This window comes from Chelonia mydas, chromosome 4, assembly GCF_015237465.2.
Source record: "Chelonia mydas isolate rCheMyd1 chromosome 4, rCheMyd1.pri.v2, whole genome shotgun sequence".
Lineage (NCBI taxonomy): Eukaryota > Metazoa > Chordata > Testudines > Cheloniidae > Chelonia > Chelonia mydas.
Genome location: NC_057852.1, coordinates 35,931,014 through 35,950,670, shown reverse-complemented (window position 1 = coordinate 35,950,670; position 19,657 = coordinate 35,931,014). Strand labels below are relative to the sequence as shown.

Genomic DNA, 19,657 nt, shown 5'->3' with positions numbered 1-19,657 from the left:
TGTAACATAGGAACAAATTCATGCCAAAGGTAAAAAATGTTCTGAGTAGTCACAAAGTAATTGTTCAGTGTATAAGATAATTGCAATGATCTCATTAAAGTTATCATTCACATGTATAATGACTTGTTTAACCATATGGAAATATAGACCTCTAATAATAAACTTATAAACCACATGTACAGTACAAATGCATAGATATGCAAACTTGTTTGCCACAAATTTCAGATAACTATCCTTCACTCAAGAGAAGTGTCAGAAAAAACATGCAGGACTAAGAAATCACAGGAAGATTAGATTTAAAATATATATTCCCTGGTGGGAAAGAAGGGGGGGGGAGGAAAGAGAGCCAATCTAACAGCCATAACCCTAGACTCATGAGGTGGCTTGTATTGATAAGCATACTAGTAACTTTTAAAACTTGGTGAGATTATGTTTAGCAAACAGAAATCTTTGGCCCAGATAAGCAGTGAGGGTATGGTTTATTTAAAAAAAAATAAAAAGGACAGTGGGCTTTTTAAACCAAATTGATATTTACATTATTTGTAACAGAATATGAAAATATTTGGCAGCCATATACAGATTTACTATATTTCAAAATAGAAGGAAGTTCAGAAAAATAATGTATGAATTTGGGATTATATTTAAATATACAGAGATGAAAGTGAAAATATTTTCTCCTTTTTTACTTGAAAATCTGGTGAAAGTAAGTCAAAACTACAGTACACTTTGATTCCCTCCCCTTAGAGCAGCAATTTTACATGTATGTACGCACACCTAAAATCATGTGTTTATAAGTTACGTATAGATGCATTGCGTTGCAAATGGTCTGAATTTACTGATCTGTCAACTCTTGTGTTTCTTAGGCCTTTCAAAGTTGAACATGCTAACAGAGTCAACAAAAGAAAATTTATTCCGCCAGCTTTAAATACCAAGAGCACAATGATGTGTGGACTTCTCAGTCCAGAAATAACACTGGGATTGGCCAGAAAGATGATCCAGATATTCCAGCTGAACCCAGATCAAGCTTCAGCACTGATTCAGATAGCTCAGATGATGGCATCACCTGAAAATGATGCACAAATGGAAAAACAGGCCTTCCCTATCACAATCATACATGGTAAAAAGCAAATAAAATCATGAAATTACAGCCCTTATTTTTGACTGATCCTTTGTGCCCCTTTACTGTACACACAAGCACCCAAAGAGATGCTAGATGACTTGATCTGTGTAAGAATACAAGTTGATGTGATGCTATTGTTAGTGGAATATTCATGTCTAAATTCTTTAAATGCTAACATAATAGATTGTACAGTTATCATAGGCTCCACTCCATTTGCAATACCCCATAGTGCAGGATATCCTTATGCCCAGTTTAATGCTGGTTAATCTCAAAGTGAACCAAGTGGAAGTTACTGGAAGCCCATATACATGGAATGTCTTTCTTCAGCTGGTTTACAAAACTACTGCCCTCTCTTGCAAATCTTTCTTGAAGATCCACTTCTTCCATGAGGCCTACAGGAAACATGCTGATTAAGGCTTTGATTCCATTTCAGGATTATCAGCACAGTCACCTGTGCCCTTGCAGCATCCCACTAAATTCTGTAGGACTTTGCATGAACTCTGGGTTCCATTCTAGCAGATCCAATTGCAGAGTCGGGATTTGTTTCTTTCGCTTATTCATTCAATCAATTTATCTAATATAAAAAGTGATTTTTGCTCCATCGTGCTGTATACTGGCCTTGCTAAATAACCACAGAACCTGCTTGCTGCTGTCTTTGTCCTTGATCATCTCCTTTTCCCTACAGTCTTTTTGCCCTCTCATTGTATTGTATCCAAACAGTTTGTAAACTCCTTAGTTCAGAGATCTTATTTTTAATCTGTATTGGGAAGCACATCTCTTAGTCTTGGGTCCTATTAAAATAAATACATTTATAATAATGTTTGGATCAAGCTGCCTATTTTTAAAAAAATTGTGTTATGCTGTCAGCACATGCATCTGTTTTATAATTTATTATTCCAGTTGTAGAATAACCCATGTCACCGTTTTCTTCTCCTTTCTAAACATCTGCATGCTGTCCCTCGGGGCATAATACACACCTTGTGGACAGTCACTTTGCATTTGCTTCTGAGGGGATTCCTGCCTTAGCAACTTTCAAGCCTTTTCTTTTTCTAAACATTCCAGATAATTAATGCAAATTGTAGGTCCACAAGATTCCCCACAACTATTGGTTGTTCAGGTAGCTGTCTGCTTCCCAAGGAAGTACTGAGAAAAATCAAGCCATAATACTTGAAGAACTAATTTCAATAAATATAAAATTATGTTTCCTTGAAATTATTCATTTGTAACCTTGGGTTTTCTCCCAAAATGCTAGGTGTTTTTGGAGCTGGAAAGAGCTATTTGCTGTCTGTTGTGGTCTTGTTCCTGGTACAGTTATTTGAAAACAGTGAAGCAGCTGAAGGCTCAAGACCAACCCCATGGAAACTTCTGATTGCTTCTTCCACTAACGTTGCTGTTGACAGGGTACTTCTTGGGTAAGGAACATCGAATTAAAAGGATTATAGACTCTTTGCTACATAGGTAGCAAATGACATTTCTTTTTGTCTGTGTGTATGTTTGTTTGTATGTATGTATTATAGTGGCACATCTGCCCTGTTAGACTTAATTGTGTTACTTTTTCCAGTATAGACCCTTTGGGCTAGATTGTGTCCTTCTCTTCTCTTGTAATGGCTCTTGCTCCTCCCCAGAGCAGCTCACCTGAGCTCAAGGACTGTGTAAGTCCAGCAGTCTTAACTGTGCAAGGCTAAGTTTAAACTAACTTCCAGCAGATGGTCAGTCATGGAGGAGAGGCACATTGCACCCTCCTGGGATGTGGCACAGCAGCCATACCTGAAGCTCCCCTGTGCTCTGGGAGCTTCAGGAAGCACTATGCCTTTATTATTGGCCCAGAGTGGCTAATGGATTGGGAGTCTCAAGAGGCAGAGGGAGTGATACTGAAAGATGAGTTGATGGTCAGAGAGAAGTGATTTGGAGATGAGAAGAGGTAGAGTGTAAACATTTCATGGTGAACACCAGGTCAAATGAGTGACCAAATCAGCAGGAAGTGGGAGCAGCAAGAGGCTTTCGGATAAGAGGGTGAGGGGGAAGTCAGTATGAGTACTGAAGTCACGAAGAATAAGACAAGGGGACTGAGGAAAAGGGAAAACCATCCAGAGTCAAAGAATGATTCACTGCAACCTAAAGTCAGGTGGGGAAGTTACACAATACACTTCAAAAGGAAGTGACCCTGTGAGAGCGTGGGGCTGGAAACAATAGAAAGGAGAGAGCAGCAGCATCTAGCACACAAAGCGTATGAGAAGGCAAGGTCACTGCAGGAGAGGGCAGATATGGATGCAGGAAAACAGCCAGGTTGTGTGATGGCAAACATAAATAGGTAGCAGAATATTAAGAGTTGTGTACCAAGTCAGTGTTGTTGCTAAGTGGAGCAAGTGCTCCTAAAAGGGGAGTAAAAGAGTTGGGAGGAAGAGGGAGAAGAGAATGAATGAAGTTAGGTGGTAGGTGTGAAGACAAGAGGAGAACAAGTCAGAAATAAAAGGGGACAGGGTTAAAAAGAGACATCATCAGCAATGATGAGTATTAGAAGGAAGTGAGCATGAGTGTGGGATTGAGAGGATCAACAAGAGGAGCCAGCATGGGAAGGAAGTTGGAGAGGTTAAGGTTTAGTGCAGCTTGTGGAAGCAAGTGATGGGGATGAAAGGAGGGATAAGGAGTAAGGAACAAGATGCAGGTGAGGACTGTTACAAAAGTATCAAGTATCACTGAGAGAAATTTAATCAACATTAATCTACTCTTGTCAAAATAAATGACCAGTGCATGTTTTGTAGTACATGGCATTACTTCACATGATAAATTGGCTGTAAAAAAGTTTGTGTTAATCAATGTTTTGATTATCTGTCACTCTTAAGAGTAGTCATTTTCCATGCAAGTTTTGCATTTTGTTCCATTTCTACAATAAGTGTCTTGCATCTTTTTTCGAAGTCTACTGGATCTTGGATTTGAGGACTTTATCAGAGTTGGAAGTGTTAGAAAAATTGCCAAGCCAGTTCTTCCTTACAGGTAAGGCTTAAGATCTTCAGAGGACTGAATAGATCACATGATTGATAGTAGTAAGTGGTACTGTAAGGTGATGGCTGTGAAGGCTATGGAAGTATGATTTTAATGTGTCTTTCAACATCTCTTGCAGAGCAGTTGATTTTACAGAAAATGTAATAGTGGTAATGGCTTATAGTTTGTAATCAAACAGTCTTATATGGCTGTGTTAATCTAAAATGGTTTGGGTTTTAGACATCTGTTTAAAAGTTGATATGTTTTAGGCAGAAGTGATCGAGATAGCATTTTCTGTGCAATTTAAGTTAACAAAGCATAGCATGAACTTAAAGAGCTTGGAAAAGTGTTCAATTACTCAGAATCGCCAGCTGAGTGTTACACTCAGATATCATGTATAAGCATGCCTACATAAAAATGAAAAACAAGCTCCTCAATTCTAATCCAGACTGCAGCTGACTTGCTATGTGGCTTTGGGCACTCATGACTTAGGTAAGATTCTCTCCATTGTATAATGGAAGAAACAAACATCTCTCACATGGGTATTGTGAAGATTTACAAACATTAACTAAATCAATCATACTGAAGTAGTTAATATGACTATTTTAAATACTTCCTGTATTTGAGTGCTAAAAGCAGTTATATTCAATATTCATAACTCATTTCAAAATATTTTTAAAGCTTACATGCAGGCTCTGGAAGTGAAAATGAACAATTAAAAGAACTGCTTGCCTTGATGAAAAAAGATTTAACTCCAGCAGAAAAAATATATGTGAGGAAGAGTATTGATCATCATAAGTTGGGAACCAATAAAGCTATTCTGCAACAGGTACTTAAACACAGTGATTGAAAGAAGAGAGAATAAATAGTTTAGAAGTCTTTACTTGAGAGGCCAAGCATGTATAAACTGGCGGTCCCCTCTGATGTCTAATGCTGCCAAAGCCTTATACTCGTATAGAATGAGATATACCCTAGACCCTGACAAGTTTTTTCCAATATACTTTAGTAAATGAAGCTTGTATGATTGAGTTCTACTTTAAATGTATTAAAGAAAGGGAATCACAAGATAAGAGGTGTCCGCTGGAACCTTAAATATAATATAAAAGATTTACTTGTGGGGGAGGGGGCAAAACTGTTAATGCATTTTGAAGACGCATGTGTACCAGGAGATGTTATAGAAGTTGAACTTCAGTCTTTGGTGTCTGTATACCACAGTGATGGGTACACTAGAAATGCCTAGAGAGATGGAAATTTAATTATGTAACTTATGCTATCATGGAACCAGTAGCAATGTATTTGTGTAGGTTATTAAATCTCTTCCCCACACACCCCATCACAAAGGTGAGAGTGGTTGGAGCAACCTGTGCTGCCTGCCCATTCCCTTCCATGAATGACCTTAAGTTTCCTGTGGTGGTACTGGATGAGTGCAGTCAGATGACAGAACCTGTTTCTCTCCTTCCCATTGCAAGGTACAAATCAACTGTTTAGATTTCGGTTTAGCAATGACTTTTAGCTAATAGTGACAACTTTAAATAACGATCACACTTTGGTATTTTAAGAACATAATTAATTTGCACTCATCAAGAAAACAAAGTCTGGACTAGTATGCATTAAGTGGACACCCATTTAATTCAGTTGACAAAGGAGGTGTGTGAATTGGTGGATTCTTAAAAGCTCCAGGAATTTAATCATGAATATGACTTGGCCAGCTAAGCCCCAAATTCCACATGTCATTAAGCCATTGCCTGGGGGGGCCAGGATGATCTCACCATCACAGAAGAGGTGGAGGGAGAAAAAAGATACTAGAGAGAATATGGGAGTACTTTTAGAAGAGGTGTATCACTACTGAGTTTACCATCATCTACACCCAAAGTCTTTAGCCCCATTTCCCATGAATTATCTTCTCTCAGGCAAGTCCAAGGTTTCCTAGGAAGGCAAGCCCCAGCTTGTGCCCAACTTTTCCTAAACTGGGAACATTTTTGCCCAGGTGATTTTGTTTTCTTCCCCTTCCGCTTTCTGACACTGTTTTGCCTCCTTCAGCATCTCAGTCTTCTTGGATATTACCTCTCCTTCTCACTTCCCTTGGAATGAGCTATGTCTGGTTTATATTGGCCCAGACCCCTCCCACTCTTAGCAGTCCCTAAGAGGTTAATTGGAGTCACCTGCTTGTGGGGTTGGGGGTTTTTTGTTTTTGTTTTTTCTCCCATGTGACAGTTCACTCTGTCACAAGGGGTTAATAGAAGAGGAGCCCAGTACAAAGCAAACTGCTAATTATAAAGTGAACCACATTGTAAAATGAATTAATTACAGTACTAACAACAATTAGAGTTTGTGTTTTGGATTTTCATTGGAATACTGATTGCAGGTTTGAGTGTGAAAAGCTGATTCTAGTTGGAGACCCTAAGCAGCTTCCACCAACTATTCAAGGGTCTGAAGGTGCTCATGATAATGGATTGGAGCAGACTCTCTTTGACCGGCTTTGCTTGATGGTATGTGCTGCTAAACACATCTTTTAAAAGATATGGGATGAAATCCAGGCCCTGTTGAATTTAGTGGTGCCAGGATTTCACTCCCGTGTTCTCTGAGGTAGTTAATCTAAATGCATCTTAGTAGGAGAGTGATTTTTTGTCGTTTTGTCCAGATTTTTTTTTCTATAAGTATTACTTATCAATAATTGAACCCCTCATAGAAGCTTGAAAACATCATGTGCGTGAATAAAATGGGAGTGAATTACAGTATACTTGCCAGCTTCTGTCCTCAGTTGTGCAGGTACAGTTTCCGTAAACATCAGTGAGAGCTTCAGGAATGTATCCAGGGACACAACTGGATCTTAATAGTTTAATCTCTATTTGTTTTTTACTACAGAGTAAGTCAGTGATCCCCAAACTGTGGGGCATGCCCCCTAGGGGGGTGTGGAGGAACATTTGGGGATGGTGCGTGGGGAGGCCCGGGTCAGCCCACATGCGGGGGTGGTACGGGAGTGCCACCCAGCTCCACTCTTCCCCCAGCTCTTCTCCTGGCCCTGGCCCCAGCTCCCACCACGGCTCTGGTCGTGCTCCAGGCCCTCAACTCTGGCTTCTGGGGGGACACAGACCAGATAAATATGGGGGGGGCGCACAAGCAAAAAAGGTTGGGGACCACTGATCCAAATAAATCTTTTCTATTAGTTGCTTGATTGATATAAATTATTAAGCAATTTCGCAGTGATTAGCAACTATTTACATTTTCTTCATATTTTTTGTGTTGCATTTCTTTAGGGACATGATGCAGTCTTTCTTAGGACACAGTATCGCTGTCACCCTGCTATTAGTGCTGTAGTCAATGATCTGTTCTATGAAGGAAATCTGTTGGATGGCATTTCAGAGATGGACAGAAGTCCACTATTGGATTGGCTTCCAACACTATGTTTCTTTAATGTTAATGGGACAGAGCAGGTAGGTTTTTAAATAACTTCAAAAGTAGTCAATAGATATCTTGGTTTGGGATTTTACTTGTTAGGGTTTTTGCATTATCCTTGGATGGCTAAATGTTTTTTTTAAATAGCCTTTCAGCAGAGCATAATTTGAAATCTCTTTCCCATCTCCAGATTGAAAGAGATAATAGCTTTTATAATATGGCAGAAGTTTATTTTATAATCAAGCTTATCCAGTCTCTGATTGCAAGTGGAATAGACGGATCCATAATTGGGGTGATTACACTATATAAGTCACAGATGTATAAGGTATGTATAAGAAGTGATGAACAGTCAACCGTAAATGAGTCCCATTTAAATGTAATACATGAGGGCAAGCAACTGAATATTGACAAAATGTACAAGTGCTTATATACAACTGCTAGAAGTTTAAATACTAGGATCGGTGACCTAAAGTGCCTGGAAGTAAATGAGAATATTGATATAATAGGCGTCACAGAAACATGGTGGAATGAGGATAATCACTGGCACACAGTAATAGCACGAGATAAAAATATATGGAATGACAGAGTAAGTTGCGCACGTAGGGGAGTGGCACTATAAGTGAAAGAAAGCATTAACGCAAATATAATAAAACTCCTCAATGAATCAGACTACACCATAGAATCTCTCTGGATAGGAATTCCATGTTTGAACAATAAGAGTATAACAGTAGGAATATACTAGCGACCACCTGACCAGGATGGTGACAGTGATTGTGAAATGCTGAGGGAGATTAGAGAGTCTACAAAGGCAGAAAACTCAGAAATAATTAGGATTTTCAACTATCCTCATATTGACTGGATATGTTATCTCAGGAATAGATGCAGAGATAAAATTTCAGACACCATAAATGACTGCTTCTTGGAGTAGTTTGTCCTGAAGCCCACAAGGGAAGAGGCAATTTCTGATTTAGTCCTAAAGTACATCAGAAGCCTACTAAACAGTCAGTGGCGGCCACTGGATGATTGAGATGCTGAAGGAGCACTCAGGGAAGACTTATGGAGAAGCTAATTGAATTCTTTGCATGAGTCTTCACTGCAGAGGATGTGGGGGAGATCCACACACCAGAGCCATTCTTTTTAGGTGACAAATCTGAGGAACTGTCCCAGATTGAGGAGGTTTTGGAACAGATTTATAAATTCAGCAGTAATAAATCACCAGAACCAGATGGTATTCACCCAAGAGTTCTGAAGGAACTCAAATATGAAATTGCGGAATGACTAATATAATGGCTGTTTTTAAAACCGGCTCCAGAGGTAAGCATGACAGGCTGTTAAGCCTAATTTCAGTATCAGGCAAATGGGGTTAAAACTATAGTAAAGAACAGAATTATCAGACACACAGATGACCACAATGTGTTGGGAAAAAGTCAGCACTGCTTTTCTAAAGGGAAATTATGCCCCAGTCTATTAGAATTATTTTAGTGTGTCAACAAGCATGTGGACAATGGTGATCCAGTGGATATAATATATAGAAAACCTTTGACAAGGCCCTCACCAAAGGCTCTTAAGTAAACTAAGCAATCATGGGATAAGAGGAAAGATCCTGTCATAGATCAGTTACTGGTTAAAAGATAGGAAACAAAGGGTAGGAATAAATGGTCAGTTTTCACGGTGGAGAGAGGTAAATAGCAGCGTTCCCCAAACGATCTGTACTGAGACCTGTGCTATTCAACATATCAATAAATGATCTGGAAAAGGGGATGAACAGTGAAGTGGCAAAATTTGCAGACAATACAAAACTACTCAAAACAGTTAAGTCCAAAAAGACTGAAGCGTTACAAAGGGATCTCATAACACTGAGTGACTGGGCAACAAAATGGCAGATGGAATTCAATGTTGATAAGTGCAAAAGTAATTTACATTGGAAAAAATAATCCAACGACGCATACAAAATGATGGGGTCTCAATTAGCTGTTGGCACTCAAGAAAGATCTTGGAGTCATTGTGGATAGTTCTCTGAAAACATCTGTTCAGTGTGCAGCAGCAGTCAAAAAAGCTAACAATGCTAGAAACCATTAGGAAAGGGATAAGTAATAAAACAGAAACTATCATGATACCAATATCTAAATCCATTGTATGCCAACACCTTGAATACAGTGTGCAGTTCTGGGCACCCTGTCTCATTAAAAAGAATTGGAAAAAGTACAGAGAAGGGTAACAAAAGTGATCGGGGTATGTAACAGCTTTCCTATGAGGAGAGATTAAAAAGACTGTGACTGTTCATCTTAGAAAAGAGATGACTAAGGCAGGAAGTGATAGGTCTATAAAATTATGAGTGGTGTGGAGAAAGTTACAGGAAAAGTGTTATTTACCCCTTCACATAACACAACAACTAGGGATCACTTGATTCAAATAATAAACAGTAAGTGTAAAACAAAAGGAAATACTTCTTCACACCGTCAGCCTGTGGAACTTTATTGCTAGGGGATGTTGTGATGGCCATAAGTGTAACTGGGTTCAAAAAAGAATTAGAAAAGTTCATGGAGGATAGGTCCATCAGTGGCTATTAGCTAAGATGGTCAGGGACCCAACCCCATTCTTTGAGTGTTCCTAAACCTCCACCTGCCAAAAGCTGGGACTGGACAACTGAAATTGCCCTGTTCTGTTCATTCCCTCTAAAGCAGCTCTCAGGGGACAGGATACTGACCCTGTATGGCTGTTCTTAAGAAGTTGCAATAAAGTATTTTTCTTCATAATGTAAGTTTCTATTCTTTATTAAAAATGGTAATGTTTATATAGTTGTTTCTTCCAAAAGAATATATCTTGTTATAAACAGTGTGTATTTGAACTGAGCAATCTGGATTTTTTTTTCCTGGTGGATTCAATAGTGAGGAAGGAGCGCTAAACAACATTTGATCATAGATAGACCAAAGTTTGCATTTACTTTGCTGTTAAACACATTTACATAAATTTGCATAACTTTGCTAATAAACTACTCAGAAGGATTGGGTTAATTCATACAGCTGAGATTCACTGTCTCAGAAATTTGGTTCATTCCCTCCCCCAAGTGTAATCAGCGTTATAGAAAACTGACTGATAATACATCAGAACCTCTCTAATTTTAACTAATGGATGGGAAGCCCATTGTGAATTGATTATGTATGCCAGGAATGGAATCATTGTGTCTAACATGGTGCTCTCTATTTAGCAAATGAGGAGTTGTATGTCATATGTACCTGTCACTCTGTCCTCAAAGTCTTATGTTGGGCTGTCTGGTTGCCAGGAAGGAATGCTGTCCCTCATTAGATGTATGGATGTTGTGTCAGGATAGACTCAGTGCAAAATTTTGTGTTTGCACTTGATGGAGGTACTCCTGTAATATATAATCAATAGAGTTGCTAGTTCGTTTAATGTGAGTAGACTCAGACTCCTCATCAGTATTTTTATTGGAGACATGAATGAGTGTGACTATGTAACTAGTATATTTATAAACCAGTGACTCTCCATCAACTTCTTTTGTCCACAGATTTATAATTTACTTAGTGCTGTACACTCAGATGCTCTTGAGATTAAAGCCATCCAAGTGTCTACTGTAGATGCATTCCAAGGAGCAGAAAAGGAAATCATTGTTTTGTCGTGTGTGAGAACAAAACAAGTTGGGTTCATAGACTCAGAAAAGAGAATGAATGTTGCTCTGACAAGAGGAAAGAGGCATTTGTTGATTGTGGGAAATCTGGCCTGTTTGAGTAAGAACAAACTATGGGGACGCGTAATTCACCACTGTGAAGGTAAAAATTAATATTTTTAATTTTAAAACCACCTCTTAAATGGTATAGTTTTTTTCTGGCTGTAATAAAACTGTATTGCACCTTATTTAAATGTCTGCAGTGTATCTGCAAACAGTTATTTATGCTTAGCAGCCTGTAATCAGTTTGCAAGTATGAGGCTGCTTTTTCTTTTCCTGATATCAGCAGGCAGCCAACAAGTCAAAAAAAGTATTAACAGCCAGCTCCTCTAATGGAGCAGCTCCCATCTTCTCATTGGTCTTCTCTACCCCTGTAACAATCAGATCACTCAGTCAAGTCAGGTGAAAAGAGGAAGTGAAATCCTCAAGTGAGGTCCACCAAACTGCCTAACACCAGGCAACCCTCAGGGCCTCTGGATGCACAGCTGAAACCCAGCACAAGGTACAATATGGGTAGGGGCCTGAAGTCCTTACAGACTCTGCAGTTCAAACCTCAGCCCTATGCACCTGTTGAATTTAACCTTTTAGCCATCAGTCCCTCCACTTAGCTCTCTCTTATCAATACAGGGACTTCCTCTTGTCCATCTTCCCTCCTCACTCACTGAAATCTCTCCTTTTGGCAACTAAGGCTCTTCTCCCCTCCAACACAACAAGCAGCATAATTAGAGCTAAAAATTGCAGCTTTCCTCTTTGGTTATATTCCCTGTCTTCCCTCTAAAACTTTTTTTCAACATCTACAGTTAGGGAATTAGTGATGAAAAGGGAGCTTCCTACCCCAGAGTCTACTCCAGTTCCTTGGGAAATGACTGCTGTCAGGGTTCCCACCCCACTCTGAACTCTGGGGTACAGATGTGGGGACCCGCATGAAAGACCCCCTAAGCTTATATTCTACAGCTTAAGTTAAAAACTTCCCCGAAACACATTCCTTTCCTTGTCCTTGGACAGTATTGCTGCCACCACCAAGTGATTTTACACACAAATTCAGGAAAGGGTCACTTGGAGTCCCTGTTCCCCCAAAATATCCCCCCAAGTCCCTTCACCCCCTTTCCTGGAGAGGCTTGAGAATAATATACCAACCAATTGGTTACAATGTAAGCACAGATCAAACCCTCTGTCTTTAGGACACTAAAATCAATCAGGTTCTTAAAAGAAGAGCCTTATTATAAAGTAAAAAAATCACACCTGCAAAATCAGCATGGAAGGTAACTTTACAGGGTAATAAAAAGATTTAAAACACAGAGGACTCCCCTCTGGACTCAGCTTCACAGTTACAAAAAAACAGGAATAAAACTACCTCTTAGCATAGGGAAAATTCACAAGCTAAAAACAAAAGATAACCTAACACATTTCCTTGCCTCACTTACAATTTTTGTAATTCTTAGATGGATTATTCCAGGTATATTTTCAGAAGATGTTGTCCCTGTTGGCTTCTCTCTCCAGCTGGAGAGGGAACAAACAAAAAGAGCACAAACAACCCCCCCCACCCACCCCCGATTTTAAAGTATTTTCTTCCCTTATTGGTCCTTTTGGTCAGGTGCCAACCAGGTTATTTGAGCTTCTTAACCCCTTACAGGTAAAGATTTAGTACAGCTGTCCAGGAGGGATTTTATGCTACCCTTATCTGTATGTTCATGAAGGAAAGAGTACTGTGGAAAGGGATCTGGGTGTCATAGTGTATCACAAGCTAAATATGAGTCAATAGTGTAACGCTGTTGCAAAAAAGCAAACATCATTCTGGGATGTATTAGCAGGAGTATTGTAAGCAAGACATGAGAAGTAATTCTTTCACTTTACTCCACGCTGATTAGGCCTCAACTGGAGTATTGTGTTCAGTTCTGGGCACCACATTTCAGGAAAGATGTGGATAAATTGGAGAACGTCCAGAGAAGAACAACAAAAATTATTAAAGGTCTAGAAAACATGACTTGTGAGGGAAGATGGAAAAAATTGGGTTTATTTAGTCTGGAGAAGAGAAGACTGAGAGAAGACATAACGGTTTTCAAGTACATAAAAGTTTATTACAAGGAGGAGGGAAAAAATTGTTCTTCTTAACCTCTGAGGATAGGACAAGAAGCAGTAGGCTTAATTTGCAGCCCATTTAGGTTGGACATTAGGAAAACTTTCTAACTGTCAGAGTGGTTAAGCACTGGAATAAGTTGCCTAGGGAGGTTGTGGAATTTCCATTATTGGGAATTTTTAAGAGCAGGTTGGACAAACACCTGTCAGGGATGGTCTAGATTAGTGGTTCCCAAACTTCTTCCACCGCTTGTGCAGGGAAAGCTCCTGGTGGGCCGGGCCGGTTTGTTTACCTGTCATGTCCACAGGTTTGGCCGATGGCAGCTCCCACTGGCCGCGGTTCACTGCTCCAGGCCAATGGAAGTTGCTGGAAGCGGCGGCCAGTATGTCCCTCAGCCCGCGCTGCTTCCAGCAACTCCCATTGGCCTGGAGCCAGTGGGAGCCGCGATTGGCCGAACCTGCAGACACGGCAGGTAAACAAACCGGCCCAGCCCACCAGGGACTTTCCCTGCACAAGCGGTGGAACAAGTCTGGGAACGACTGGTCTAGATAATACTTAGTCCTGCCTTGAGTGCAGGGACTGGACTAGATTACCTCTCGAGGTCCCTTCCAGTTCTATGATTCTGTGTTGACATCTGAAATATCATTGGCATCTGAGTTAGTCCCAATAAAATAAACGAGGCAGTTCACACCTCAAAGCTATTGTTTCAGGCTCTCTGCAAACTCAGGCAGACATTACTGAATCAATTATAGGCCATGTTTACACTATGGGGACTCTAGTGGCATAACTACAACACGATAGCTATGCCAGCATAACCCCTGTAACGTAGATGCAGTCTATAGCAATGGAAATGCTGTCACTGTAGGAATACCACCTCCCAGATGACGATAACTAGGTCAGCTGAAACAATCTTCCATTGACTTTGCTGTGTGTCCTCCAGGGGTTGGGTTGGCATAGCTACAGCACTCGGATGTGGATTTTTCACACCCCTGAGCACCATAGACCAGGCCATATTCCCATCATCAGATCTTTAAAGTTTTCCTTGGAACCGTGAGAGCCAGAGACTTTTAAAAATGAAAAAGGGAGACTCTAAAGTACAACTAGAAAAGGAGTACTTGTGGCACCTTAGAGGCTAACTAATTTATTTGAGCATAAGCTTTCGTGAGCTACAGCTCACTTCATCGGATGCATCCTGTTCTTTTTGCGAATACAGACTAACACGGCTGCTACTCTGAAAGCTAAAGTACAACTGACACCCTCAGCTAGGCTTTTGTACACCCATGTGTGGGGCACACCACACACTTTGAGAAACATTGAGTTAGCATGTTAGGAGGTGCTACAGCCATTCTCAGCTGGTGGGGAAAAAAAAAAGAAAAGAGGTAGGAGCTGCTGCAAGAGAAGAGTTGGATGCCAAAACTCTACCCACTAAATTAGTTAACTACCTGTTGACATTAGAAGAAGAGCCCCATTGATTTATAACGGTTAGGCTCCTTGCAGAAATCCAGTTTTCAAGGTTAGGGAAACATTTCCTTTTGGTATGTTTTGGGAATTAGATATTTTCATCACGATAATATGATTGTATGATGGATGTTGCAACATAAGGTGTAATTGTCCTGTGTGACTGCTTTTAGGAAGAGAGAATGGATTGCAACATGTAAGCCAGTATGAGGAACAACTGAACAACATTCTTAAATATTACTTGGAGAAAAAAGAAAGAATAAGCAAAAGAAAAATCAAAAAATCTCTTTCACAGAAGGAAAAAGGTATAAAAATTGTGTGCTTTTCTATGTAATGCCAAAGAATATTTTAAATAGATAGTATAATATAATAAATAAGCATTTGTAACATAATTTTTTTATATTCCAGTGCATGCATACCTCTGTATTTACTCCATATATGAACCACTAAAATAATTACATCTAATTGCTTGATAACTGAAGTCCTTAAATTTAAGAGCACTGTAACTTGCATTGTCTCTCTCTGTTAACTCCCTAGTTTAGATGATAGATCTAACTTTAAAAGGCTCTGGGAGTGATCCTGGAAGTTACAGGCCAGTAGTAAGCCTTATATCTATACCTGCAAATTGGTTGAAACAATAATTACAAACAGAATAACAAAACACCTGGAACATCAGATATGGTCTAACCAGCACAGTTTCTGCAAAGAAAAATGTTCTCAGTAATCTATTAGAATTCTTTAAAGATGTTAGTGAGTAGTGGACAGAAGAGAAAAGTTGACACTTACTTTAGTCTTTCAAAAGGCCTATGACAATCTCTCAGAGATGTTAGAGACTACTCAAAAACTATGTAGTTTTAGAAGCAAAATATTGTCATGTACCAAAAACTAGCTTAGAAGCAGGAAACAAAAAGTAGGAATAAATCATTAATCATCGCAAAAGATTAATACAAGGGTGCCTCAAGGTTCTGTACTAGGTTCAGTGTTGTTTAATATATTTAACAACAATCAAGAAAGAGAGAGTTGAAGCAGCGAGGTAGCAAAATTTGCAGACCACACAAAATTTTATGTGCTAGTCAAGTCCAAGGAAGATAGAATAACTCCATAGTGACCTACTATAGGTAGGTGAATGGGCAACACAATGGCAGATGAAATTCTATGTTGATAATTGCAAAATAATGCACATTGGAAGGGGAAATTTGAATTACTCATACATCATACAGGTTCTAAATTAACTGTATTAGGTCAGGAAAGGGACATGGGCATAATTGTGGACAACTCAATGAAGACCTTTGCTCAATGTGCAGCTGCAGTCGGAAAAAATAAAAAACAAATAAGATGTTAGGATGCATAAGGAATGGAATGAAGAATAAGATGGAAAATATTATAATGATATTATGTGAAATAGTGGTGCCGCTTCCTCTGGAATACTGTGTGCAGTACTGGCCCTCCCATCTCCAAAACCATATCACAGAATTATAAGGGGCTCAGAGAAAGTTATGGGAATGATTAAGGCTATGTAGGAAGCCTCTGTGGAAGATAGAAATTCCACCTTATAGTGTCTAATAAAGGCATTAATAGAGGACCATGTTGCTGCACTACAGATCTCAGTGGAAGTATAGGCTCTTTCTGCCCATGAAGTCACCATAGACCTTGTGGAGCGTCCCTTGATTCTCTCAGGAACAAGTGCTCTTGATGCATTGTGCAACTCTGCGAAGCATAACTTGATCCGTCTGATCAGAAATGGTTTGGCTACCGGGAGCCATTGACACTTCGGATGAAAGGAGATGAACAAGGAGCCCGATCTTACTGTCAATTTGATATGCTTGATAGCTCTTTAGGGATCTACAAACATCCTGATTATGCCACAGTTTTTTGTAGGATGCCCTAATGTGAGGCATGGAAACATGAGCTCACTTTTGGCAAGAAAGATTATGTGAATCTTAATACCACCTTTGTCAGAGTCTAAAAAGTCTATGAATCAGTGCTTGGATAACGCTGCCAACTCCGAGACTGGTCTAGCAGATGTGATAGTGACCAGAAATAGGTTTTGATGGAATTGATAGAAGGGAGTGACGGATGTCAGTAGTTCAAGAAGGTGGGTGAGGGCTTTCAGCAGCAGTGGTAGGTCCCATTTGGGAAAGATTGGGCTAACTGCAGGTCTAACAAATCTGATAGTCCTGAGAAATCTGGATATTTGAGGATTCCCTGCCAAGTATCTGCATGTAAGATACTACATATGGCTGACACCTGATGCACTGTGGTGGTTGGCTGAAGTAATTGGTCTATACGGTCCTGAAGAAAGTCCAGAATACCTGAGATGCCAGGGTCCTTTAGTTTTTTGTTTTGAGCTATATCTTTTCCTGACAAAGGAGGAAATCCTTTACTAATTAATCCTTTCTGGAAGAGAGGAGAGTCCCAATCACTTTGGTAGATAGTCTAAGTAGACGGCCTGGATGGCGGATAGGACCTTGGTGAAGAATAACCAGTCTCACTAGTAGATGCAATGGGGGGTTCTAATGCCAAGAAAGTTCTATCTCCATACTGGTTAAGGAGACCAGGGTTATCACCTTTTGCTGCTTCTCACCTTATCTTCTGAATTCCCTTCCCTAGAAGTAGAAGAGGTGGGACTGTGTAAAACAGGTCCTGTGGCTATCTGTGCAAGAGAGCATCTGTCCCCAGGGACCTGGCATCCGCTCCCCCGATGTGAAGTACTGTACTTTGTCGACATTCTGATCTTCTGACTGGCAAACAGATTGACAGGAGGCCATATTTCTGTAAAATCAGGTTAACAATGTCCTGATTTATACACCAATCTGAGCTGTTGACTGCATGTCTCCTTAGCCTTCTGACTCCGTTCTCTCTTTATGTATATTGCTCTTATGGAAAATACATTCTTCTCTGCCATTTCATTATCTCCATTGCTTCTACATGTAGAAATGAGCTCCCAAATTCCCCCTTGGTTGTTGAGATAAGCCACAGTGGTAGTGTTGTCTGACTGGAACAAAATGTGGTCATCCTAGAGGTGTCTCTGGAAACTTCATAGAAAGTAACCTTTAGGAGCTTCATAGCTGCCCTGTGGAGCTCCAAGTGCCCTGTTCTGTGCCCCAAGTTTGCTCCTCACCCCATCAGGCATCTGATGTGTGTACCCGTGAGTCTGGAAGGAATATTGGAAGACCCCTGCAGATGTTCTCTGGGATTGTCCACCATTTGAGTCCAGTACTTGGCTTGGAACCATGATCCTGTATACATTACAGTGAATGGTTTCCTCCTTTCAAAAGAAATGCCTGGAGACTCCGGATATGGGATTTTGCCTATGGGGAATTCTTATACACAAAATCAGAAGGCCCAGTAGCTGGGGGCACTGAGTTATGGATGATCGTATGTGTTCCTTATTACCATAAATATCAAGTTTGGGATTTTCTGGAATCTGTCTAATGGTGGGTATGCTTTTGCCACATGTATTGTTGATACTCCTGATCAATTTCAGCCTTTTTAAAAACCTGAAAATAAGAAATACTTGTACCATAAATCAGACAATTTGTATAGGGATTGGAGGGTGAAGAAGGACTCGTGTTTTCAGAACAAATTGTAACACACATATATTTAGCTTATCAAAGAGAATGTTAAGGGGGTGACTTGATTGCAGTATGTAACTACCTACACGGGGAACAAATTATTGCTGCGGGATGCTCAAATAGACATGTCAGCAAACTACAACCATTTCCATTTACAAATAGTCACAAGATTATATCCCATCCTATCCAACACAGATCTAGCTTTGGTTATCTGTGTCTGTGTGACCTCCAGGCTTAATTATTGCCACTTATATCTAGGAATGAAACCATGCATCCTGAAAAAGCTCTGGCTGGTTTGGCAACACACAGGCTTTTTAGTTTTCAGAGTGGTAGCCGTGTTAGTCTGTATCAGCAAAAACAACGAGGAGTCCTTGTGGCACCTTAGAGACTAACAAATTTATTTGGGCATAAGTTTTCATGGGCCTATGAAAGCTTATGCCCAAATAAATTTGTTAGTCTCCAAGGTGCCACCAGGATTTTTAGTGTGAATGAGCAATTCAAATTATTATGCCAAATTTTGTATATACTGTTATAATGATCATTACAATTAATAGAAAAGGAGTACTTGTGGCACCTTTAGAGACTAACAAATTTATCTGAGCATAAGCTTTCGTGAGCTACAGCTCACTTCATCGGAGTGATGAAGTGAGCTGTAGCTCACGAAAGCTTATGCTCAGATAAATTTGTTAGTCTCTAAGGTGCCACAAGTACTCCTTTTCTTTTTGCAGATACAGAAGAACACGGCTGCTATTCTGAAACATAACAATTAATAGAAGTTTTAAAGTTTGTTTTCCTAGTTTTAAATACATTCCTGGTAATTTAGTCTAGCACTGAAAGTAATTACAGTGGTAAGAGCAAGAGGGCAAAATGAAATACACACTGAAAATAGGACTCAGGTTATTGGTGACCTGAGCCATTGTTTAGGACTAACTGAGAGAGAAATATACCTAGTGGAGAGAGAATATGCAATATCTCCAGCAATACCACATGGCTGTATCGTTAATGGAGAAAAAGAAAACATCCATCTCTCTCACACATGGTGTGTTTTATGCTATTTACCACACATATAGGTTGGACTGGGTGCTCAAATAACGTAGTGATGGGTGTAATGCAGAATAGGTTCTGTAGATCCAAGAAGTCCTTTCCAGCCTTATCTGATGCTGTAGTTGAGATATTAAATACTTGCTGAAAACATAATTTTTTAAGTTAAGATGGTATATTCGCAGACCATACGTTAATGCAGTGTCTTCCCCTCTCCTATTGCCCTTATATTAATTGCCGATAGTTATATGCATTCTTATGTGACCGTGACTATCAGGAGTTGGTGTGATAAAAGCATTTTTCATGTAGCCGTGCTGGAAAAC

The 19,657-nt window shown here is 39.8% G+C and overlaps 1 protein-coding gene across 1 annotated transcript in view; it reads left to right on the top strand.

The window, feature by feature from the left end:
- ZGRF1 (zinc finger GRF-type containing 1) overlaps nt 1-15,052 on the top strand; it is a 46,208-nt gene extending 31,156 nt beyond the window's left edge. The window contains exons 20-29 of the mRNA XM_037896461.2: nt 864-1,117; nt 2,373-2,532; nt 4,037-4,114; nt 4,784-4,931; nt 5,444-5,571; nt 6,468-6,591; nt 7,360-7,536; nt 7,689-7,823; nt 11,025-11,286; nt 14,892-15,052. Coding sequence (XP_037752389.1) covers nt 864-1,117; nt 2,373-2,532; nt 4,037-4,114; nt 4,784-4,931; nt 5,444-5,571; nt 6,468-6,591; nt 7,360-7,536; nt 7,689-7,823; nt 11,025-11,286; nt 14,892-15,052 — 1,627 coding nt within the window. The remainder of the gene's footprint in view (nt 1-863; nt 1,118-2,372; nt 2,533-4,036; nt 4,115-4,783; nt 4,932-5,443; nt 5,572-6,467; nt 6,592-7,359; nt 7,537-7,688; nt 7,824-11,024; nt 11,287-14,891) is intronic.
- The last annotated feature ends 4,605 nt before the right edge of the window (nt 15,053-19,657 follow it).